Below are 12,199 nucleotides of genomic sequence, written 5' to 3'. Positions count from 1 at the left end.
GATAGGTAAAACAAGCCAGTTATTATATAGGACATGCAAGCTGATCCCACTGATGCACATGCGTGGTAAGCAAAACAGAAGGGTTTGCAAAGATAACACTGTAGCATCTTGGTGTTGATTGCTGAGTGGATGGAATTATGTGTGTATTTTTTATGTTTTCTTAGGCTTGTGTTTTCTGATTTTTCCGTAACAAACATGCTAATTTTGTATTATTTAAATTTTTTAAAAATTAACATAAATGACAAAAATCACTCCCTTGCACTTATCCTCTGCATAAACCCATCAGTTGGCCTTGCTTTAAGTATAGAGACCACTGCTTGCATAGGATTCAGGACATGGCCTGAAGCCCATTCACAGGCTCTGCTGGCTCTTCACGGCCCAGCTTCCCCACCAGGCAGCCAAGGCTCTCTCAGGAGGAAGAGACGGCAGAGCCTCTTCCCACCCTAGCCCTCAGCAGCCTGCTCATCCCATCCCCCCAGGATCCTCTCTGGCACTTGAGCCCCCAGGGAGCTGCTGAACTGACAGCACAGAGCTGTGAGAGCTGCCAGAGCCTGGCAGCTTCTGCCCTGGCTCCAGCTCTGGTCTGGAAGCCAAGTCCAAGGACCCTCGGAGTCTGAGACACTCTGTCTTCTGTTGCCGGGTCTTTCAAGGAAATGCTTCACCAAGTGAAGGGCACACAGGCCTGAAGGAAGCCAAATGGCCCAGGGACAGGAGCCCCAGATCTGCAGCCACACCACCAGGGCCCCTCCTGGCCCCACCTGCTTCCTGGCTATGTGATCTTAGGAAGTCATTTCTTCTCTCTGTGTGGGTACTCAGGTGCTTCAGTCGTGTCCAACTCTTTGTGACCCCACGGACCATATCCCACCAGGCTCCTCTGTCCATGGGATTCTCCAGGCAAGAATACTGCAGTGGGTTGTCATTCCCTCCTCCAGGGAATCTTTTCGACTCAGGGACTGAAACTTCATATCTTATATCTTCTAAATTGGCAGGTGGGTTCTTTACCACTAGCGCCACCTGGGAAGCCCTTCTCTCTGAGCCTGTTCCAATAATACCCATCAAGTAAGGAAATTAAAATACCAACTTCGAAAGAAACTTGTAAAAAAAATGGAATTTTATGTGCGTGTATATATATATACACATATGTATAGACACACATAGACACACATCAACACGACTGAAGTGACTTACAGCACAGCACATAGACACGCATATACACATGTATATACACACATATATACTATATATAAGTATACATAATATATCATAGATACACATAAAATAATGATGCCAGTAGGTAACATTTCCTGGGCACTAACTGCTGGTCAGGTACTCAAACACTTTCCACCTCTGATCTTACGGAATTCTCACAGCTGCACTGTGACTCCTCCCACCCTATAGACAATGAGAGTGGCTTAGAGTGGTTAAGTCACCACTGGTAACTCATGGAGCTGGAATTTCTGTCATCATGCCTGGGTCCACACTACACCATACATCCTGGCACAATGTCCATGGCATGGACTTCATCCAGATGGTTATCACTGTCATGTCTCCCTGCCCAGCCACCACCTAAGTTTTGAGAATGATGTGACAGTGGAACCTGTGATGGCCTGTGGGACCACATACTTTTGGAAGCCTTCCTTTCAGAGTAACCAAGCGTCTCACACACGTTCTTTGAGCCAGTTCCAGGATCACAGGACACGGCTGCGCTGCTGTACATCCTTCCCGTGACCACTCTCCAAACCTGGCCTGTGCTCTGGCCACGAGGGCTGCTGGCCCAATAGAGACAGCTCACGCCCTAGAGTCAGGCCTGCTGGCATTCACACCTGGCACTGCCCCAAATCCCTTTCAGGTCTCAGAAAATCTGGGCCTCGGGCCTGGGTCTCCCCTCGCGGCTCACGACAGCAGGCCAGAGGGAACCTTGTGAATCAGAAGAGCCGTGCCCTTAGGCAGCCTCTCTCCACCGTCAAGTGGCGCCGGGCACTGGCTCTGTGTGCATGCCAGACCCTGGGTGTGCAAGCGTGTGAAGGAGAGAGCGTGTGACAGCGAAAGGGTAGCGGATGTGAGCTTTGGAGGAGCGAGTGCGCGCGTGGCTCCGAGTGTGCGCTGCTGCGATCGCGGTCCGGGGCGGGCGGCGGGCGGGGAAGGTCTCCTCCCCCCGCCGCGTTGAGAAATCTCAGTGAGTCACCGAGTGGTTCTGCATATTAATGAGCTCGCTCGCAGTGAGGGCAGGAGCGGATTTAAAAGAGGCCTGGGCGGGCGGAGGGAGGCTGTGGAGAGAGCCCAGAGCCGAGCGCACAGCGCAGCGCGCTGCCACAGCCCCGAAGCTCCCACCGACGGGCGCAGCGGGAGTGAGCGGAGCCGGGAGGCGCGCTCCGGGCAGAAAGAGCCAAGCACAGCACACGGACGCGCGGGCGCCCTCCCCGAAAACCTGCTCGCGCCGCGCCTCTCGGCCAGCATGAGGCTCCTGACCGCCGCGCTGCTCCTGCTGCTCCTGGCGCTGTGTGCCGCGCGCGTGGACGGTGAGTTCCTGGGAGGTCCCTGGGCGCCTGCCCGGCCCGTCCTGGGGAACCCCCGGCGCCAACTGCTAAGCGTCCCGGGATCCCGGAGGGTCTGGGCGGGCATCTAGGGTGGTCAGAGTTGCGACGGAGACCCCGCGCGCAACTGAGCGATCCCCCGCGCGATCTCTCTTTCAGGGTCCAAATGCAAGTGCTCCCGAAAGGGACCCAAGATCCGCTACAGCGACGTGAAGAAGCTGGAAATGAAGCCAAAGTACCCGCACTGCGAGGAGAAGATGGTTATGTGAGTTCTCGCTCTTCGCCGTGAGCCTGTGCGCGCTGCTCTTAAACCCGGTGCTGGGGCACAACTTGGGGCTGGGTCAGCCTAACAAACCTTTCTCTCAGCCTTTGTCAAGGCCTTGGCGAGCCTTTGCAATTGCCCAGCGAGTCCTTAGGACGCTGGCACGGCAGTCTGGAAGAGTTTGAAAAAAGGGTCACAGTACTGTGCTCCGGAAACAGCCTCTCCCCTGAGTTCACCCTTGCTAGGTGTGCGACGGATAGCCATAGCCTAGGTGTGGCACAGTCCACCTTTCTAGGACAATCCAGGGTTAAATGGTTTCCCTGTGCCAACTTAGAACAACCAGATTGAAGTCACTCAAAATACACCCAGAACTAGTAAACTTGAACCCAAACTGAGGCGTGCTGCCTTTCTGTTACTGGGGAGATTAAAACATTGTCTGAAGTCCTAGGAACCTCCTTTCAGGGCCTTTTTCTGGATGGGGGACTATGGCCATCTGGTTTTTGGCTTCCAGCGATTCCTCATTCTTCCAACACCAGCTGGACTTCTGCGGGTTCCTGTGGAAAGGGCTCTGCTGGGGTTAACATGCCATGAGGCTGGAGCACTGCTTGGTGGGGATGCAGAGAATATTTTAAAAAGTGGGGCAGAGCAAGAGAACACTGAGTTTCCTTGCTCCTCTGCCTTCCCAATTAACCACTTGAGGCCAGCACCACTGTTTCCCCATCAATACGCTCTTGGCCAGGAAGGAGCCCTTGGCAAACCCGCTACCAAATATCTGCCACGGACCATTGGCCCCTCTTCCCCTCCCCCAGAAACAGGACACACTTTATTCTCAGTCTGGGCAAGTGCCTTCCATTCTCTGGCCCTGCTGGCCCAAAGGCCTCCACACAGTGTCTGCACGGCAGCTCCCACCCACCCCCCGACCCCTCCCACTGCCACCTGGGGGCTGCACAGTGGCGCTGAAGTTAGGGGAGTTCAGAAAATACTGGGCCTGAGCTGAATCCCTCTGCCTTCTTTCCTGGGTACCTAAAGTGACTCCTGTGTCCGCCCCTTACCTTGCAGACCAAGGTCCAGAAAAACTACCGGAAAAGGGTAGGGGGCCAGAGGTCACACAGTTGAGGGAAGAGCTACAAGCCCCTCAGGGTTTTCAGCTCTCTCAGGCTGAAAATGACAGGGACATGGCAAGTTAACTCTGCATTCCTCTCAGTGCTGAAGGATGCCCCACGCACCAAGCTGAGCTACTGAGTCCTCACAGGAGAAATGGAATAGGATATGAGATGTAGTGACATCTCCAAAGGACAGAACCTGCCGTCAACAGGCTTGCTCTTTTTCGTGGCTACACTTTTCAGGATAGAAAGGAAACTGACGGCAGGCAAGTGTGTGAGAAAGCTTTATGTAGCCTTGTGAAAACTTGCAGGGGTCTCAGGACACCCCTGCACACACCCTCTTCTAAACCTCCACTTCACACCCAGGACCCAACCCCGGTCCCTGAAGAGCTGGAGGTCTTCTCCCTTCTTAAGCTCCTAGAGCTCTTCAGACTGCATGAGGGACCAGCATTTTTGGCCAAAGCAGGTTTTTAGCCCCAAAGCGGAACTAAAGAAAGTTTTCCAGCTCACCCTGTGTCACCTAGACATCTCTGATGAGGCTCAGGGTGCAGCCTGCTTTGCAAGTGGGAGTCCTTGCACTCAGAAGGATCCAGGAGAGTCAAGATTCTAGAAAGGGCAATCTGTTTCACGTACCCCCTGAGCTCTTACTGAAACCCTCAGTACCCCAGAACGGCTAAGGACAGGGACACAGGGCCCAGAATTTCTGCATAATTGCTGGGGGCAGAAATCCTCATGTCTTCACCCCACAACTAAGTTTCCAAGTCCCCGTGTTATGACTGAGCATTTGAGCTCCGTGGGGTCCTCCCCTGCTGCCCCAATCTTCAGGATGTGGGATCCTCAGCCTGCACACTGACCTAACTGAGGAGGGGGTTTTTATCTGGCTTGGCCACAGCCTTTTATTCCAAGTGCAAAAGCAGCATTGTAGGCAGAGAGCAACACACAGGCTAAATTTCTGTGGAGCGACCAGGTACTACGGGGGAGGGAATTGGACTCCACTCCACAGCAGTGCCCCATGCTTGAGATCTGGCACGAGGGACCCAGGCAGTCCCAGGTCTCATAGAGAGGGCTGGCGAAGGCAGAACCCAGCCACCTGGCATTAGCACAAGGCCTGTCCCTGCCCTGGGAGGCTGAGGCCATGGTGAGGGCCCTGGAAACTCAGAGCACAGGGAAGGGAAGAGAACAGGCTGCCCATAAATACTCTGTCCCCACTGCGGTATCACAATTCGATTTCCTCTCCCGGTCAACTGGCAGACCTAGAGTTCATGGCAACCCTGATCCTTTCTAGAACCTGGCCCGGGCACCCTAACACTTCAGTTAGGAACCCACAGAGTGCTAGCGGACTGCACTCCCTCCCTTGCCACTCCTCCCACCCCATCCTCCAACCAGCTCTCTCTGCCCCCTCAGCCTGCACCCCAGCACCCAGCATGCCTCCCTCCTGCGTGCGACCTCCCAGGGAGTGGCATCCTCACCTCTTGCCTTCCCTTCTCCCATGTCCACTAGCTGGGCCCTCATTCTTGAACACCATCCTTCCTCCTTACCTGAGCTCCTGCCACCCTGGCCCAGTCCTGGCCGAGAAGGACACAGCAGTTCTGGGCAGCAGCCTCTCCTGCCCTCCCCCGCTCCCAGCCTGGACCTCACAAGGCTTCTCCTTGGCCATCCTGTCTTCCATGACAATGGCTAATAACAGTAACTGTTCATGGTGCTAGGCAATTTACATAGATTATATCTTTAACCATCTCAATAACCCTAAGAGGTAGGTCCTATCATTATACCCATGTTATGGATGAGCAAACTGGGTTCAAAGAGGCTCCCAGAGATAGATCTGGAATGCAAACCCAGGCTCTACACTCTGTACAAAGCCACCTGCTTCTCTACCATGTGGCTAGATCTCCACTGGTGTTGGGACACTGGTGGATAGAGACCTGAAGGGCAGTCTTATTTTCCTTCCCAAGGGTGAGATAACTGGGACTTCACACTCAGGAGTCAGAATGGGCTTCAAGGCCAACAAGACAGCTTCAAGGTCAACAAATGCCCAGCCCCAGAACAATCTGCAGAGGATCCAGGGAACTAGGGTTTAGAAGATCAGACAGAGACCACAGCACATTCAAGCCCAGCCATGGAGTGCCTCAAATCCAAGGAATGAGGTCTTGGCACATATACCATGCTGGCGTTAGCTCTTTCCACGTCTCCATCCCAGGTTTGGAGAAGCTGGAAGGGTCCCCTGACATCTGTTCCCTAAGGGAGGCATGAGTGCTGTGGGGGGTGGGGAGGGACTCTCCCAGACTCTGGGGGCTCCAGCAGAAAAAGTGACAGCCCATCACTCTGTACAAGGCTAGACCTGAATGTGGAGTCAGAGATTAAGGGGACAACCAGAAACTTTTATGAAGGAACCAGGGAGGGCACATATGGGTAGGGCGCTTTGAAAGGAGGCCACAGTCTCTCAGTGTCCTGACTGGGAGCCACACGGAGGGGCTGTCATTCTGGCTTCTCAATCCTCCACCTCACCTTCCTCCATTTCAGCATCACCACCAAGAGCATGTCCAGGTACCGGGGTCAGGAGCACTGCCTGCACCCCAAGCTGCAGAGCACCAAGCGGTTCATCAAATGGTACAACGCCTGGAACGAGAAGCGCAGGTATGGCCCACCACCCCTCACCTTCCTTCCCACTATGCTACCAAAGCCAGATCCTCGACTCCCTCGAGGTCATCTAGCCTTTCTAAGGCATGAATGCCCACCACAGTTGTCACAGTAAGCAGATACCCAGATGCTGCTTACGTACTCCCAGGGACAAGGAACTCACCACTTAGTGCTATACTTACTGCTCTCTTGGACAGCTGTAAGCATCGAAAGTTCTTTAGTGAACTAAAGTTTGTGATAGTCTTAATTCCTCTCCTTATTTAGGTAACTTAAGTTTTCTGACCCCTAGTTTCCCCTGGTCGAACGGCTGGATGAACACCTGGCGTGGATCTCTCGGTGATTTGTGTGGTTTGGTGAAACACAATTGCTTAAGGTTCATTAACTCTAAAACTGGCTACAACCACATGATGATGAGGATAACTCCTTGCCAACCACACCATCTTCCCTCAAGGTGCCCCATGCCCCTCTGCTGCCCAGAAACCTGATACACTCCTTCTGCGGCAGGTGCAGGGAAGGACCTTGGGCTTGACCCTTTAGAATCAGAGCCACTCTTACCCTAAGGGGCAGCAACGGCCAGCTGACCAGAGCCCTGAAACAGATGTCTGCCCTCTTCGGGCTGTTTCCCCATTTTCAGAAAAGAGCTTTCCGAGTCAGATCTTCCTGGCTCTGATCGCCTCAGGTCCCATGTCTGTCCTCAAAGGGCAGACAAGTTCCTGGCTCCCCTGTGCTTCCTAAAGGTGAGCCTGTCCTGGAGCAGACCTGCCTCTCACACACTCAGAGACTGTTTACACTGTGTTCGCAGAGCATGATTAGGAAGCGTGCACACACATGTACACATGTGCATGCACACACACACACACACAGAGGTGAGTTCCTCAGGAGCTGGGGCCTGCACCTCATCCCACAGGGGAGCTCAGTGCGGGTGGGGAGTGACTCGCCTGGGAGCACAAGTCAGGGAGCTAGGTCTCCTGGTGTCACCGGAAGGTGACCTCCTACAGCAGTGCCAGCCCCGCCCTCCCACCCCACTTCCACCTACCAGCAGGCCCTTCCAGCCTAAGCTCTGCCCATGACCAGCTCTCCAGTAGCTGACGCTTGGGCCCATCCCCAGTACCTGGGCCTTTTGTGCTGCTCCAAAACTGCCTCATCTGCAGTTGCTTGAAATAGAAAGTGATGAGAGCGAGAGATGATTTTTTATAAAATCTGATGAGAATGAAGCCCTTTTTCTGGTCAGGGCAGGCAGCTCACATGACACACGCAGGACATGTCCTGTCCAGTCCCGTCCAGTCACCCTCCGGGCCCTGCGTCATCAAAAGTGGAACGAGGCTACTGCAGGGCCAGTTCGCAGAAGCGCTGGCAAGTCTTCGTCAGGTTGCTGGGAGATTCAGGCTTTTGTGCACTTTGTCCCCTACCCCTCCACCTGGGCTTTGAGGAAAAGGGGCAGGTCTGGCCCATGCAACCCTGCTTTTTTTGTTCCTGCAGATTCCATGGATGAGAGCATAAGGGCACCTCTGCTTCCAGGCCTCCTATCACTTTTTTACAAAAGGAGTTCATCCCTCCTTCCTAACTTCCCATGGGGCACTAATGGTAAAAAACCTGCCCACCAATGCAGGAGACACAAGAGACATGGGTACAATCCCTGGGTCGGGAAGATCCCCTAGAAGAGGGCATGGCAACCCACTCCAGTAGTCTTGCCTGGAGAATCCCATGGACAGAGGAGTCTGGTGGGCTACAGTCCATGAGGTCACAAAGAGTCGGACACGGCTGAAGTGACTTAGCACCACATGCCCTCCTTCCTAGAATGTCGAGGTGTCCTGGAAAAGGATGTGGGCATTTCCTTGTCCTCCTCACCTCCCCTTCCTCTATAAAGGTTGAAAATGTCTCCGTGGAGACAAAGGAACTCCTTTTTTTTCTTGGCCACACCGCACTGCATGTGGAATCTTAGTTCCCCCATCAGGGATCATACCTGCATCCCTTGCATTGGAATGCATAATTTTAACCACTGGACTGCCAGGGAAGTCCCAATAAAGGAACTATCTTGAAGTCATCTTTGCAGAGAGAGGAGAATGCTGAACCTTGAACAGAGGCAGGGTAAGGCAGCAGCCAACCCAGGCTATGGGCAAGACTAGAGAGCTCCTAGAAGCTCAGAGCCCAGAGCCTTCACTGCCACCAGAAGCGGAAGCATAAGGCATTTGATTTCAGTGCATAATTACTCAGAAATCAGAACCAAGGCAGAGGGAGTGATGGACTCTCTGAATGTGACATGTGGCCCCACGGCAGGCAGCCATGAGGCAGGAGGGAAGGAATTTAAGGACCTAAACAGAGCTGGCTGGGGAGGTGAGGGGAAAAGGCAGCTCGGGAGCGCTCGCAGGCCTGGTAACTGCTAGAGGAAGTGACCTGGCACCCCTGGCCTTGGTGACAGCTGCAGCCCCGCCAACCATCCTTGGGTCTGAGGCACTGCCTGCTAGAAGTGGGATTTTTTTTTCCTGGAGGACACGTATGATTGACAAAACACAAAGATACAAGCCTAAATGGGGGGCGGGGGTGCCCCTGTCCGCTCCCCTCCGCATCCACACTGGAGACAGATGTCATTCCCACCACTGACATTCTGTGTGCATCAGGCTGACTTTAAGTCTCCTGTGCCTGGTCTCCTCATACACCAGGAAGGTTTGCTTCCTAGAGCTTTGAGGATAAAAAGAAACTGCAGAGGTGGAGGCTGTTTAGAAAGGTCAAAGCTGGGTACAGGGGAGCTTTCATGGCCATGTGAGGGCCTCCTCTGTGATGTCCCTGCTCCTCCCCGGCTCCTGCGGTCCTGGGAGAGGCACTCCCCAGGCCAGGAACAGAGCAGCTCAGACACCAGCCTGCGTGTTACCTGCCTCATGTCCTGAGCCACTGACGTGGGTGTTTTCTCTTCCCAGGGTCTACGAAGAATAGGGTGAAAAATCCCTGATGGGAAAACTTCACACCGGTTGGGAAACAAGCAAAGGACTTTGCAGATTCAAAAAACAAACCCTTTCTTTCTCACAGGCATAAGACACAAATTAAATATTGTTACAAAGCACTTTTTACCGAGGGTCAGTTTTTACATTTTATAGCTGTGTGCAAAAGGCTTCCAGATGTGAGATCCTTCTCTCGCGCTCCAGATTTCATCACAAGCCGCTTTTTACTGAAAAGTGGGGAAACTCATGCCTTTCCTTTGTATTAAAAAAAAAAAATGCTTTTTTTTTTTTGTCCAGACATCACTGTACATCTGAGCTTTATAAGCGCCTGGGAGGAACAGGGAACTTGGTTGAGACATTTCATAACAGCATCGCTCCCTTCCTAGTGCAGGAAGCTTCCACTCAGAAGTCCTGGCGCCTCGGCACAGGGGCCACGAGCTCTCCTGGGCTCATAGCCGGTCACAGCCTTGGGGGGATTCGGCAGCGGCCCCAGTCACAGGGCAAGCCAGAGCAGATTTCTCTGCATCTGCTCTTTGACGAACTCAAGTTTGGCTGTCAGAGAAATATGCTTCATCCCTGCGGTTAATTTTTACACATCCTTGAAAACATTTCCAAGATCCTCAGATGGTGAAGCAGATAGATGGTCCTTAAGGAAGGGGTTGGGTCTTCTCTCTAACGTGAGCATTTGTGAAAAATTCACCGCTTCAATCTTTAATGCTTTGAAAGCCCCTGAAGTTACTGACACTGTCAGTGAAAATCTTAGGAGAAAATTTAAATCTATACAAATACATGCACAATATACAACTACAGACACACGTGCTGTTGACGAGCAAGAGCCTTCAAAGCCTGTTTCTTTCCCTCTCGACAATGGAATATGCAGTACTAAAGCAATCTCTCTGTGATTCCCGACGTAACCCTTCAGTGTTAAACAGTGCAGTCTTCTGGTGCAGTCCTCTTTAAGATGACCACATGCCCTTCCCTTTGTAAATATTCTCTTAGGAAGGCCAGCCCTACATGGGCATTGCTCTATGGTGTCATATGCTATGTAAATGTCAGGAACCATTAGCATTGCATGCAGGTTTGATATTCTTTCTAAGACAAAAAGAAAAGTAATAAAATATATTTGAAATGTACCAAAATTCTAGAGTACTGACTTTTTTTTCTATTTAATTAAAGCAGGATGACAATCAAATGTTTACTACATCCTGAATAAACAGGGACAAAGGTACTGGGAAGGAAAACTGGTGTTTCCCAGGTACCAGTCAGCACTGCCACCGCTATGGAATGTCCTGAAGACAGAAACCCAGGTCTCAAGGCTGTTGATTCTTCCCTGCCTGACTCCCACACCTGGGCCAGGTTCATCAGAACAGAAAAGTAGGGTCAATTTAATGTTCCCACTTAGGGAAGGGAACAGAAAGGGGACCAGTTAGGAGCCCTGTGGCCCAGGGCCCCAGGATTCTAGTGGGACTCAGGCAAAGGCAAGAAGTGCCCACCTGGAGGTTCCAGGGCTCCAGGACCAGGCTGTGTGGGAGCCACAGCCAGCGCGATGTTGGAGGTGCCTTTCTGCTCCGGCAGGATGGAGATGATGTGTGCACACACCTCATGGAGCTTCTGGAAACTGAAGGAGGCAATCCAGGGGAAGCACTCAGGATGCCGGGGCACGGTGAACACTCACTCGGTAAACGTGAACTCCTTTAACATCCACAAGACCAGGCCACTTCGTGTTCTGCAAAAACCGTCCACGGCCCCGCACTTCACGTATCCCAGTCAGCCAGGCCCGAAACAGGCCCCTCTGTGCCCACCTGGACCCCCACTCTCCACAGGATTGCCCAAGGGAACATGCCTGGCTCTGCAGTTTCTGTCTGCCTCACCAGGAGCCAGGCACCCATGTCTCTCCACCTCTGAGGATGGCTTCCCGGCTCTGCCAGGACGCACAGCAAGGACCCTGCCCAAGCACCTCCTCAGCAGGGCGCTTCTGCCTCCTTTCTGTCATCTCCTGGCACTACCAAGTCCCACCAAGTGTGAACCTGACAAAACTAAGGCCCAGAGAAGTCACAGAAGCTGCCCAGGGTCACCCCTCACACCACTGCAATGGCTGGCAGTCTCTTTGCTGAGAGAAACGGGACAGGGTGGGCCAAGGCCATGCTGGGCAGGGTGACCGTGAATGCCTGGTGTGGTCCTGCTTTCCCTCCCTAATGGGGAAAGAAGGGAGACTAGACAGGGAAGCCGAGACACCAACAGGCAGAACAGGGGAGCCACAGTGTGAGGGCGGGGGAGAGCAGAGGCCGAGCCCCTCTCTCCCAGGAGCTCTGAGACCTCTTGACCCCAGATCAGCACACCGTGCTGGGGTGGGGCCTCTCCAGAACAGGGCCCCCATAAGAAACTTGACTGCAGGATCCTCCCTGGTCTCCCCCAAATCCCACCCTTCTCAAGCCCAGCCCTGCCAATGCAAAGGCCTCTCCACCTGACGGCATGATGACCGGGGGTGTAGGATTCTCGGTGCCGATCCCTGAGTTGCAAATTTTGCCCTCCACTCACTCTAGACACACTACACTCATCTCCCGACTCGAGTTCAGGGTTCTACTTTATCCCAGCATCTCCTCCTCCAGCCCTGCTGGCCCATGAGTCCTGTCCCTTCTCTGACCTCGCAAGTCACTGACTGGTTTCTTAATAACAGTAACAATGCCCCCAACAGCAGGTCAAGCACTAGCCCAGGGATTGGCCCTG

At 53.2% G+C, this 12,199-nt stretch overlaps 1 protein-coding gene across 1 annotated transcript; it reads left to right on the top strand.

Annotated features, from left to right (window-relative positions):
* Positions 1–2,243: 2,243 nt before the first annotated feature.
* Positions 2,244–10,602, top strand: CXCL14 (C-X-C motif chemokine ligand 14). The gene is made up of 4 exons (XM_005890395.3): positions 2,244–2,519; positions 2,694–2,799; positions 6,420–6,533; positions 9,452–10,602. Exons 1-4 carry the CDS (start codon positions 2,456–2,458, stop codon positions 9,465–9,467), a joined length of 300 nt encoding a protein of 99 aa, XP_005890457.1. The 5' UTR covers positions 2,244–2,455; the 3' UTR covers positions 9,468–10,602.
* Positions 10,603–12,199: the final 1,597 nt, after the last annotated feature.

Source organism: Bos mutus, chromosome 7 (genome assembly GCF_027580195.1).
Source record: "Bos mutus isolate GX-2022 chromosome 7, NWIPB_WYAK_1.1, whole genome shotgun sequence".
Classification (NCBI taxonomy): domain Eukaryota; kingdom Metazoa; phylum Chordata; class Mammalia; order Artiodactyla; family Bovidae; genus Bos; species Bos mutus.
The sequence above is the reverse complement of the archived record's forward strand: the minus strand, read 5'-3'. Positions and strand labels throughout refer to the sequence as shown.